Genomic DNA, 13140 nt, shown 5'->3' with positions numbered 1-13140 from the left:
AATATAAATGGACGTGTAAGGAGCTGCGCGGGGGAGAATTTAGTGACTGATGAAACCCACCAAAAGCGTGTGAGTTCGGAGGAATGCAAAAGTGACCCTCGCTTTTTATATAAAAGTCACCGTTTGTGGGACCTCGAAACACATGAAGAAACTCCTAGCTTTTCAAATTGGGCCAGTGTAAAATACACCTCGTACAGCTGAATGGTTGAGAGATATCGGAGACAGAATAAGAGTGAAGGCCAGGGCAGAGAAGGCCATATGGGCCGACAAGGTCGAGGGTGTCTTGAAATCCAAGAGGGAAGATAAATCATTTTGCTCTTCGCGTGGACTCGACCAGCCCCCATTTCTTGGCGCGGGAGTCCCGACATTTCCTCTCATGAAACCGCTCGTGAGCGCCCTGTCTCCTCCAGTCGCAGAGCAGCAGGGACAGCATCAGCGCCAATCGGCTCGTGAAGATCTTCACCATGCAGGGCGGCATCGATCGGCAGGACTTGCGCGTGGAAATACCACCGGAGGTGAGACCCAGACAGCTTCTAACTCACAGAAAATGATTCGCTTCTAATGGAAATGCTTAGGCGCCTTTTCTCTTATTAAAGCAGAGGTCACCTATTATGGAGACAACCACCAAATATTTCTTTTTTGTGTGTTTTATGATGACGGAAGTATGGCGTGCTTCAGCGCTGAAGATTAGCGTGGACTATGCATCTTGTTTTCATTATATTTTACAAGTAAGAAAGAGCTGGTGCCACGTTACAGAAGGTTTGCCCCGGTGCACGTGCAAAGTTGCGTGGTATTGGCACTAGAGTAAAGTTTGCCCTATTTTTTAAGAACAATTGCCCCATGACCGGAGCAGTTTGGCATGGTATAAGCACCAGGTCAAAAATTGCCCTTGGGCAAAAAAGGTACATTTTCACTGCATTATTGGAACAGGGCAAAGTTTGCTCTAGTGCTAATACGGAATGTTATTAGCACTGGGGTACACTTTGCCCTGGTGAAAAAAACGCATCAAAAATGTATCTTTTTTGCACTATGGCAATTTTGCCCTGGTGCTTCTACCATGCCAAACTGCACTTGTCATGGTACAATAGTTTTCTAATATTTTCTAGTGTTTTTAGAAATAGGGCAAACTTTGCCATAGTGCTAATATCGTGCATCTTTGCACTTGCACCAGTGCAAAGTTTCTGTAATCTGGCCCCAATATTTCTTTTTTGTGTGTTTTACGATGACAGAAGTATGCGCGTGCTTCAGCGCTGAAGATTAGCGTGGACTATGCATCTTGTTTTCATTATATTTTACAAGTAAGAAAGAGCTGGTGCCACGTTACAGAAGGTTTGCCCCGGTGCACGTGCAAAGTTGCAATTTTATCAGCACTAGAGCAAAGTTTGCCCTATTTTTTAAAAACAATGGGGAACATTAGAAAACAATTGCCTCATGACAAGTGCAGTTCGGCATGGTATAAGCACCAGGGCAAAAATTGCCCTTGGGCAAAAAAGATCCATTTTCACTGCATTATTGGAACAGGGCAGTTTGCTCGAGTGCTAATACGGAATGGTGTTAGCACTAGGGAACACTTTGCCCTGGTGAAGAAATGCATCAAAAAGTTATCTTTTTTGCACTATGGCAATTTTTGCCCTGGTGCTTCTACCATGCCAAACTGCACTTGTCATGGTGCAATAGTGCAATAGTTTTCTAATATTTCCCCGTATTTTAAAAAAAATAGTGCAAACTTTGCACTAGTGCAAATACCGTGCAATCTTTGCACTTGCACTGGTGCAAAGTTTCAGTAATCTAGATCGTTATACACCCTGCGTGCTTTCCATGTGTATTGCTTATTTTAAGTTTGTGTTTCGGAAGGGGGAAAACATGTTTAGTTAACCACTGCCTCATCTCCGTTATTTATAAAGCTTCACATGAGGGAACAGGTGTCTCTGCCAAATACTGCCAACGTGTTAGCGGAAGTTGACAAAGCGTTGGGATCCTCACGCATTGCCTATGTTCCACAATCCATATCGTGGACAACAGCCACCAGTCTATGCTCGTCAAACAGTTGAAAAGGATGCCATTTTTAGAGATCAAAGGGCACACGTTCCAGTTCCGCTTGGAAATGCATTATGCACAATATAGCCAATATTGCCTATCAATGGGGACACTGAAAGACGTGCACAAAACGTTGGCGAATCTGGTATATCGCAAAAGCGCCCCTTCACCCTGCGCCCTAATTGTATGGACAATATGCATTTAGAATAAAAGGCCGACTTCTTCACTGAAAGTTCTGCATAATCATTGGTGGCGTAAAAGAAAATGTTGGGGGCCCAAATGGAGCACCCCAGAATGCGGACATGTTTTTAATGACCAAATAGAGACACCACGGGGTAGCTTATAGTGTGCACATTTTTGACATTTAATCCAATTCCTGCGTTTTTAATACTCATTTTGCAGATATTAAAACAACAAAAACTGATGCTATTAAAATTGTAAGGGACAGTGTTGTAAAATCCCTTCCAATTAAAAAAACCTGTTTCTCTCATTCAACCAGACCCAGAAATGAATAGTGAATAGACCAGCTTCCTGGGGCTGGGCGCCGTGGTGTAGGCCTCTTTTGGTGCTAGGCGAAGTGGTTGGTCTCTGATGGGGCATCTGCATTATAAATGATTCAAGGTTCATTGCGGCTTGTGAATATTTCCAGCGGAGGGGCATAAGCTTCTCAAATTTGCGCAAATAACTGATCATAGCGTGGGAGCCCAAAACAATGTGCAGGGATTCAGGTAATGGTGAATTTTACAGCACAATTTTGGAGGAAAAAGGGCGAAAAGCCATGCAATTTAGAATCAGTTCTGTAGATGAATCTAATCTAACAATATAATTAAAGGCCAAATGTATGTTTTTCCTGTTTGTCCGATGCAGTCATAGGTTCACCTGTTGTCATTGCTAGAGGGAGCTGTTGCCTTAAGATATATAGTGGTCCTACTGTGTTAATGAAAACCTGCACTTTGGCCGGTGTACACAGGCTTCTATACTAACTAGTACATTAACAATGGCAGAAGACCAACAGTACACAGGAACATTTTACAAATATTCCCCTTATGTCTGTGTCCAGAATATATGCTAGCATTGCAATTGTAAGTCACTTTTATGATGCTGCTCTCACAATATATGCCATCATTGCCACTGTAAATCACAAAGTTCTACCCACAATATGCCAGCAATGCAAGGGTAAAGCACTTTTAAAGATGCTGTGCTCATAACAAATGGAAGCAATGATGGTAGATCCAAGAGTAAACATGTGCTACCCTAAAGGACTAGTTAATAGATGAGGTTATCATTTGGATGCAGAATAAAAATTCATGAGACTGCAAACCGCACTGACGTTGCTTCCATTCATAACTGGAGGATGGTGCTGGTGGGTATCGAGAGTGTGTTGGGATTCATCCCGCAAAAGGGTATAAAGGTTCTGTTTGGGATTGCAATAAGGCTGGCGACATCCCGACAGTGTCATGATGCCAGCTTTCGGACGAGGCCAAGCACTGTAAGACCACTACAGTGGGTTCCATGTAATAATGTTGCCACAAAAATATCGCCATACAAAAATATCGCCGAAAAATGGTCGTTTTTTGTGGCGACATTATTGCATGGAACATGCGGGGGACACCCCCGCAAACCCCAATTTTTTTTTTTTTTTTTGCCCCTATCGACACATATATGGTAGACCCAAGTAATATCGCCATGACATTTTCCCGGCGATATTATTTACGGCGACCATATATGTGGCGATATTAATACCTGATACCCTACAGTGGTGATGGGTGCAGTATAAATATTGATAATGTAGCACACCATAACATTGTTTCTCTGGGGCAGAACCCTCACAACCCACCATTATTACTTAGGGCTCCCGCGATATGTTCGTTCACTTGCGTTTATTTTGGGGAGAGGTTAAAGCCCCTCGATTAAAAATATTCATCCGTCCCCAGTGATCTTGAATTGTTTACAATGCCAGTGCCCCCTCGGGAGCCGCCTACGCTCTGCACCAAAAGCTGCCTCTGCCACTATCACCCAGCGCCATGATGTGGAAAAATGCTTTGATCGTGTTCTAGTGTCTCGGGAGGATAGCTAAGGGGCAAGGCTCTCGCCTTGGAAGCAAGACGATGTGGAGCAGCACAGGTTTCTGGTGCATGCCTAGAAACCTCTGGGTATATATAAATTACAAATTATAATTATATTGGGGAGGCAGACCCAGGGCCGGCCTTAGAGGCAGCAGCACCCTATTGTTATTAAATGCACCCCACCGCTGTGGGCACATTTAATAACAAAAGGGTGCCTGCCGCACCTTTTCTCAATACGCCAGCTCGGGGGAACCCTTAAAAGACTCCCCTGACCTGGCGTGGCGCAGGGCTAATGGCACCCTGGGCGGGCATGGCACCCCGGGCGGTCGCCAGGCCCGCCATCCCCCACGGCCGGCTCTGGGCAGACACCTCATTTAGTGATGACTGGGTCCAGGAAGAGGGATGTTCGGGTAATGAAAGAACGCTAAAGAGAGCAACAGTGACAAAAAGTGAGAGCCAGAAGTCACAAGTCTAAAAGCACACCTCTCAAACTTTTTGAGTCCTGTGGCAGAGGGAAAACAGAGCATTTCATTTTGGGCGGGTGAGAGCACTTTAAAATAAATGTACGTGTAAGGAGCTGCGCGGGGGAGAATTTAGTGACTGATGAAACCCACCAAAAGCGTGTGAGTTCGGAGGAATGCAAAAGTGACCCTCTCTTTTTATATAAAAGTCACCGTTTGTGGGACCTCGAAACACATGAACAAACTCCTAGCTTTTCAAATTGGGCCAGTGTAAGATACACCTCGTACAGCTGAATGGTTGAGAGATATCGGAGACAGAATAAGAGTGAAGGCCAGGGCAGCGAAGGCCATATGGGCCGACAAGGTCGAGGGTGTCTTGAAATCCAAGAGGGAAGATAAATCATTTTGCTCTTCGCGTGGACTCGACCAGCGCCCATTTCTTGGCGCGGGAGTCCCGCCCTTTCCTCTCATGAAACCGCTCGTGAGCGCCCTGTCTCCTCCAGTCGCAGAGCAGCAGGGACAGCATCAGCGCCAATCGGCTCGTGAAGATCTTCACCATGCAGGGCGGCGTCGATCGGCAGGACTTGCGCGTGGAAATACCACCGGAGGTGAGACCCAGACAGCTTCTAACTCACAGAAAATGATTCGCTTCTAATGGAAATGCTTAGGCGCCTTTTCTCTTATTAAAGCAGAGGTCACCTATTATGGAGACAACCACCAAATATTTCTTTTTTGTGTGTTTTATGATGACGGAAGTATGGCGTGCTTCAGCGCTGAAGATTAGCGTGGACTATGCATCTTGTTTTCATTATATTTTACAAGTAAGAAAGAGCTGGTGCCACGTTACAGAAGGTTTGCCCCGGTGCACGTGCAAAGTTGCGTGGTATTGGCACTAGAGTAAAGTTTGCCCTATTTTTTAAGAACAATTGCCCCATGACCGGAGCAGTTTGGCATGGTATAAGCACCAGGTCAAAAATTGCCCTTGGGCAAAAAAGGTACACTTTCACTGCATTATTGGAACAGGGCAAAGTTTGCTCTAGTGCTAATACGGAATGTTATTAGCACTGGGGTACACTTTGCCCTGGTGAAAAAACGCATCAAAAATGTATCTTTTTTGCATTATGGCAATTTTGCCCTGGTGCTTCTACCATGCCAAACTGCACTTGTCATGGTACAATAGTTTTCTAATATTTTCTAGTGTTTTTAGAAATAGGGCAAACTTTGCCATAGTGCTAATATCGTGCATCTTTGCACTTGCACCAGTGCAAAGTTTCTGTAATCTGGCCCCAATATTTCTTTTTTGTGTGTTTTACGATGACAGAAGTATGCGCGTGCTTCAGCGCTGAAGATTAGCGTGGACTATGCATCTTGTTTTCATTATATTTTACAAGTAAGAAAGAGCTGGTGCCACGTTACAGAAGGTTTGCCCCGGTGCAAGTGCAAAGTTGCAATTTTATCAGCACTAGAGCAAAGTTTGCCCTATTTTTTAAAAACAATGGGGAACATTAGAAAACAATTGCCTCATGACAAGTGCAGTTCGGCATGATATAAGCACCAGGGCAAAAATTGCCCTTGGGCAAAAAAGATCCATTTTCACTGCATTATTGGAACAGGGCAGTTTGCTCGAGTGCTAATACGGAATGGTGTTAGTACTAGGGCACACTTTGCCCTGGTGAAGAAATGCATCAAAAAGTTATCTTTTTTGCACTATGGCAATTTTTGCCCTGGTGCTTCTACCATGCCAAACTGCACTTGTCATGGTGCAATAGTGCAATAGTTTTCTAATATTTCCCCGTATTTTAAAAAAATAGTGCAAACTTTGCACTAGTGCAAATACCGTGCAATCTTTGCACTTGCACTGGTGCAAAGTTTCAGTAATCTAGATCGTTATACACCCTGCGTGCTTTCCATGTGTATTGCTTATTTTAAGTTTGTGTTTCGGAAGGGGGAAAACATGTTTAGTTAACCACTGCCTCATCTCCGTTATTTATAAAGCTTCACATGAGGGAACAGGTGTCTCTGCCAAATACTGCCAACGTGTTACCGGAAGTTGACAAAGCGTTGGGATCCTCACGCATTGCCTATGTTCCACAATCCATATCGTGGACAACAGCCACCAGTCTATGCTCGCCAAACAGTTGAAAAGGATGCCATTTTTAGAGATCAAAGGGCACACGTTCCAGTTCCGCTTGGAAATGCATTATGCACAATATAGCCAATATTGCCTATCAATGGGGACACTGAAAGACGTGCACAAAACGTTGGCGAATCTGGTATATCGCAAAAGCGCCCCTTCACCCTGTGCCCTAATTGTATGGACAATATGCATTTCGAATAAAAGGCCGACTTCTTCACTGAAAGTTCTGCATAATCATTGGTGGCGTAAAAGAAAATGTTGGGGGCCCAAATGGAGCACCCCAGAATGCGGATGTGTTTTTAATGACCAAATAGAGACACCACGGGGTAGCTTATAGTGTGCACATTTTTGACATTTAATCCAATTCCTGCGTTTTTAATACTCATTTTGCAGATATTAAAACAACAAAAACTGATGCTATTAAAATTGTAAGGGACAGTGTTGTAAAATCCCTTCCAATTAAAAAAACCTGTTTCTCTCATTCAACCAGACCCAGAAATGAATAGTGAATAGACCAGCTTCCTGGGGCTGGGCGCCGTGGTGTAGGCCTCTTTTGGTGCTAGGCGAAGTGGCTGGTCTCTGATGGGGCATCTGCATTATAAATGATTCAAGGTTCATTGCGGCTTGTGAATATTTCCAGCGGAGGGGCATAAGCTTCTCAAATTTGCGCAAATAACTGATCATAGCGTGGGAGCCCAAAACAATGTGCAGGGATTCGGGTAATGGTGAATTTTACAGCACAATTTTGGAGGAAAAAGGGCGAAAAGCCATGCAATTTAGAATCAGTTCTGTAGATGAATCTAATCTAACAATATAATAAAAGGCCAAATGTATGTTTTTCCTGTTTGTCCGATGCAGTCATAGGTTCACCTGTTGTCACTGCTAGAGGGAGCTGTTGCCTTAAGATATATAGTGGTCCTACTGTGTTAATGAAAACCTGCACTTTGGCCGGTGTACACAGGCTTCTATACTAACTAGTACATTAACAATGGCAGAAGACCAACAGTACACAGGAACATTTTACAAATATTCCCCTTATGTCTGTGTCCAGAATATATGCTAGCATTGCAATTCTAAGTCACTTTTATGATGCTGCTCTCACAATATATGCCATCATTGCCACTGTAAATTACAAAGTTCTACCCACAATATGCCAGTAATGCAAGGGTAAAGCACTTTTAAAGATGCTGTGCGCATAACAAATGGAAGCAATGATGGTAGATCCAAGAGTAAACATGTGCTACCCTAAAGGACTAGTTAATAGATGAGGTTATCATTTGGATGCAGAATAAAAATTCATGAGACTGCAAACCGCCCTGACGTTGCTTCCATTCGTAACTGGAGGATGGTGCTGGTGGGTATCGAGAGTGTGTTGGGATTCATCCCGCAAAAGGGTATAAAGGTTCTGTTTGGGATTGCAATAAGGCTGGCGACATCCCGACAGTGTCATGATGCCAGCTTTCGGACGAGGCCAAGCACTGTAAGACCACTACAGTGGGTTCCATGTAATAATGTCGCCACAAAAATATCGCCATACAAAAATATCGCCGAAAAATGGTCGTTTCTTGTGGCGACATTATTGCATGGAACATGCGGGGGACACCCCCGCAAACCCCAATTATTATTTTTTTTGTTGCCCCTATCGCCACATATATGGTCACCCAAGTAATATCGCCACGACATTTTCCCGGCGATATTATTTACGGCGACCATATATGTGGCGATATTAATACCTGATACCCTTCAGTGGTGATGGGTGCAGTATAAATATTGATAATGTAGCACACCATAACATTGTTTCTCTGGGGCAGAACCCTCACAACCCACCATTATTACTTAGGGCTCCCGCGATATGTTTGTTCACTTGCGTTTATTTTGGGGAGAGGTTAAAGCCCCTCGATTAAAAATATTCATCCGTCCCCAGTGATCTTGAATTGTTTACAATGCCAGTGCCCCCTCGGGAGCCGCCTACGCTCTGCACCAAAAGCTGCCTCTGCCACTATCACCCAGCGCCATGATGTGGAAAAATGCTTTGATCGTGTTCTAGTTTCTCGGGAGGATAGCTGAGGGGCAAGGCTCTCGCCTTGGAAGCAAGACGATGTGGAGCAGCACAGGTTTCTGGTGCATGCCTAGAAACCTCTGGGTATATATAAATTACAAATTATAATTATATTGGGGAGGCAGACCCAGGGCCGGCCTTAGAGGCAGCAGCACCCTATTGTTATTAAATGCACCCCACCGCTGTGGGCACATTTAATAACAAAAGGGTGCCTGCCGCACCTTTTCTCACTACGCCAGCTCGGGGAAACCCTTAAAAGACTCCCCTGACCTGGCGTGGCACAGGGCTAATGGCACCCTGGGCGGGCATGGCTCCCCGGGCGGTCGCCAGGCCCGCCATCCCCCAAGGCCGGCTCTGGGCAGACACCTCATTTAGTGATGACTGGGTCCAGGAAGAGGGATGTTCGGGTAATGAAAGAACGCTAAAGAGAGCAACAGTGACAAAAAGTGAGAGCCAGAAGTCACGAGTCTAAAAGCACACCTCTCAAACTTTTTGAGTCCTGTGGCAGAGGGAAAACAGAGCATTTCATTTTGGGCGGGTGAGAGCACTTTAAAATAAATGTACGTGTAAGGGGCTGCGCGGGGGAGAATTTAGTGACTGATGAAACCCACCAAAAGCCTGTGAGTTCGGAGGAATGCAAAAGTGACCCTCGCTTTTTATATAAAAGTCACCGTTTGTGGGACCTCGAAACACATGAACAAACTCCTAGCTTTTCAAATTGGGCCAGTGTAAGATACACCTCGTACAGCTGAATGGTTGAGAGATATCGGAGACAGAATAAGAGTGAAGGCCAGGGCAGCGAAGGCCATATGGGCCGACAAGGTCGAGGGTGTCTTGAAATCCAAGAGGGAAGATAAATCATTTTGCTCTTCGCGTGGACTCGACCAGCGCCCATTTCTTGGCGCGGGAGTCCCGCCCTTTCCTCTCATGAAACCGCTCGTGAGCGCCCTGTCTCCTCCAGTCGCAGAGCAGCAGGGACAGCATCAGCGCCAATCGGCTCGTGAAGATCTTCACCATGCAGGGCGGCGTCGATCGGCAGGACTTGCGCGTGGAAATACCACCGGAGGTGAGACCCAGACAGCTTCTAACTCACAGAAAATGATTCGCTTCTAATGGAAATGCTTAGGCGCCTTTTCTCTTATTAAAGCAGAGGTCACCTATTATGGAGACAACCACCAAATATTTCTTTTTTGTGTGTTTTATGATGATGGAAGTATGGCGTGCTTCAGCGCTGAAGATTAGCGTGGACTATGCATCTTGTTTTCATTATATTTTACAAGTAAGAAAGAGCTGGTGCCACGTTACAGAAGGTTTGCCCCGGTGCACGTGCAAAGTTGCGTGGTATTGGCACTAGAGTAAAGTTTGCCCTATTTTTTAAGAACAATTGCCCCATGACCGGAGCAGTTTGGCATGGTATAAGCACCAGGTCAAAAATTGCCCTTGGGCAAAAAAGGTACATTTTCACTGCATTATTGGAACAGGGCAAAGTTTGCTCTAGTGCTAATACGGAATGTTATTAGCACTGGGGTACACTTTGCCCTGGTGAAAAAACGCATCAAAAATGTATCTTTTTTGCACTATGGCAATTTTGCCCTGGTGCTTCTACCATGCCAAACTGCACTTGTCATGGTACAATAGTTTTCTAATATTTTCTAGAGTTTTTAGAAATAGGGCAAACTTTGCCATAGTGCTAATATCGTGCATCTTTGCACTTGCACCAGTGCAAAGTTTCTGTAATCTGGCCCCAATATTTCTTTTTTGTGTGTTTTACGATGACAGAAGTATGCGCGTGCTTCAGCGCTGAAGATTAGCGTGGACTATGCATCTTGTTTTCATTATATTTTACAAGTAAGAAAGAGCTGGTGCCACGTTACAGAAGGTTTGCCCCGGTGCAAGTGCAAAGTTGCAATTTTATCAGCACTAGAGCAAAGTTTGCCCTATTTTTTAAAAACAATGGGGAACATTAGAAAACAATTGCCTCATGACAAGTGCAGTTCGGCATGGTATAAGCACCAGGGCAAAAATTGCCCTTGGGCAAAAAAGATCCATTTTCACTGCATTATTGGAACAGGGCAGTTTGCTCGAGTGCTAATACGGAATGGTGTTAGTACTAGGGCACACTTTGCCCTGGTGAAGAAATGCATCAAAAAGTTATCTTTTTTGCACTATGGCAATTTTTGCCCTGGTGCTTCTACCATGCCAAACTGCACTTGTCATGGTGCAATAGTGCAATAGTTTTCTAATATTTCCCCGTATTTTAAAAAAATAGTGCAAACTTTGCACTAGTGCAAATACCGTGCAATCTTTGCACTTGCACTGGTGCAAAGTTTCAGTAATCTAGATCGTTATACACCCTGCGTGCTTTCCATGTGTATTGCTTATTTTAAGTTTGTGTTTCGGAAGGGGGAAAACATGTTTAGTTAACCACTGCCTCATCTCCGTTATTTATAAAGCTTCACATGAGGGAACAGGTGTCTCTGCCAAATACTGCCAACGTGTTACCGGAAGTTGACAAAGCGTTGGGATCCTCACGCATTGCCTATGTTCCACAATCCATATCGTGGACAACAGCCACCAGTCTATGCTCGCCAAACAGTTGAAAAGGATGCCATTTTTAGAGATCAAAGGGCACACGTTCCAGTTCCGCTTGGAAATGCATTATGCACAATATAGCCAATATTGCCTATCAATGGGGACACTGAAAGACGTGCACAAAACGTTGGCGAATCTGGTATATCGCAAAAGCGCCCCTTCACCCTGTGCCCTAATTGTATGGACAATATGCATTTCGAATAAAAGGCCGACTTCTTCACTGAAAGTTCTGCATAATCATTGGTGGCGTAAAAGAAAATGTTGGGGGCCCAAATGGAGCACCCCAGAATGCGGATGTGTTTTTAATGACCAAATAGAGACACCACGGGGTAGCTTATAGTGTGCACATTTTTGACATTTAATCCAATTCCTGCGTTTTTAATACTCATTTTGCAGATATTAAAACAACAAAAACTGATGCTATTAAAATTGTAAGGGACAGTGTTGTAAAATCCCTTCCAATTAAAAAAACCTGTTTCTCTCATTCAACCAGACCCAGAAATGAATAGTGAATAGACCAGCTTCCTGGGGCTGGGCGCCGTGGTGTAGGCCTCTTTTGGTGCTAGGCGAAGTGGCTGGTCTCTGATGGGGCATCTGCATTATAAATGATTCAAGGTTCATTGCGGCTTGTGAATATTTCCAGCGGAGGGGCATAAGCTTCTCAAATTTGCGCAAATAACTGATCATAGCGTGGGAGCCCAAAACAATGTGCAGGGATTCGGGTAATGGTGAATTTTACAGCACAATTTTGGAGGAAAAAGGGCGAAAAGCCATGCAATTTAGAATCAGTTCTGTAGATGAATCTAATCTAACAATATAATAAAAGGCCAAATGTATGTTTTTCCTGTTTGTCCGATGCAGTCATAGGTTCACCTGTTGTCACTGCTAGAGGGAGCTGTTGCCTTAAGATATATAGTGGTCCTACTGTGTTAATGAAAACCTGCACTTTGGCCGGTGTACACAGGCTTCTATACTAACTAGTACATTAACAATGGCAGAAGACCAACAGTACACAGGAACATTTTACAAATATTCCCCTTATGTCTGTGTCCAGAATATATGCTAGCATTGCAATTCTAAGTCACTTTTATGATGCTGCTCTCACAATATATGCCATCATTGCCACTGTAAATTACAAAGTTCTACCCACAATATGCCAGTAATGCAAGGGTAAAGCACTTTTAAAGATGCTGTGCGCATAACAAATGGAAGCAATGATGGTAGATCCAAGAGTAAACATGTGCTACCCTAAAGGACTAGTTAATAGATGAGGTTATCATTTGGATGCAGAATAAAAATTCATGAGACTGCAAACCGCCCTGACGTTGCTTCCATTCGTAACTGGAGGATGGTGCTGGTGGGTATCGAGAGTGTGTTGGGATTCATCCCGCAAAAGGGTATAAAGGTTCTGTTTGGGATTGCAATAAGGCTGGCGACATCCCGACAGTGTCATGATGCCAGCTTTCGGACGAGGCCAAGCACTGTAAGACCACTACAGTGGGTTCCATGTAATAATGTCGCCACAAAAATATCGCCATACAAAAATATCGCCGAAAAATGGTCGTTTCTTGTGGCGACATTATTGCATGGAACATGCGGGGGACACCCCCGCAAACCCCAATTATTATTTTTTTTGTTGCCCCTATCGCCACATATATGGTCACCCAAGTAATATCGCCACGACATTTTCCCGGCGATATTATTTACGGCGACCATATATGTGGCGATATTAATACCTGATACCCTTCAGTGGTGATGGGTGCAGTATAAATATTGATAATGTAGCAC

The 13140-nt window shown here is 44.3% G+C and overlaps 1 protein-coding gene across 1 annotated transcript in view; it reads left to right on the top strand.

Annotated features, from left to right (window-relative positions):
* The first annotated feature begins 309 nt into the window (after positions 1-309).
* Positions 310-13140, top strand: part of LOC138454312 (sulfotransferase 2A1-like) — a 496796-nt gene continuing 483965 nt past the window's right edge. Inside the window, exon 1 of the mRNA XM_069607033.1 lies at positions 310-515. Within this exon, the coding sequence (XP_069463134.1) occupies positions 465-515 (51 nt within the window). The 5' untranslated portion in view covers positions 310-464. The remainder of the gene's footprint in view (positions 516-13140) is intronic.

This window comes from Ambystoma mexicanum, chromosome 1p (assembly GCF_040938575.1).
Source record: "Ambystoma mexicanum isolate Mex_15411 chromosome 1p, UKY_AmexF1_1, whole genome shotgun sequence".
NCBI classification, from domain to species: domain Eukaryota; kingdom Metazoa; phylum Chordata; class Amphibia; order Caudata; family Ambystomatidae; genus Ambystoma; species Ambystoma mexicanum.
Note: the sequence above shows the minus strand (reverse complement) of the source record. Positions and strands in the feature narration are given on the sequence as shown.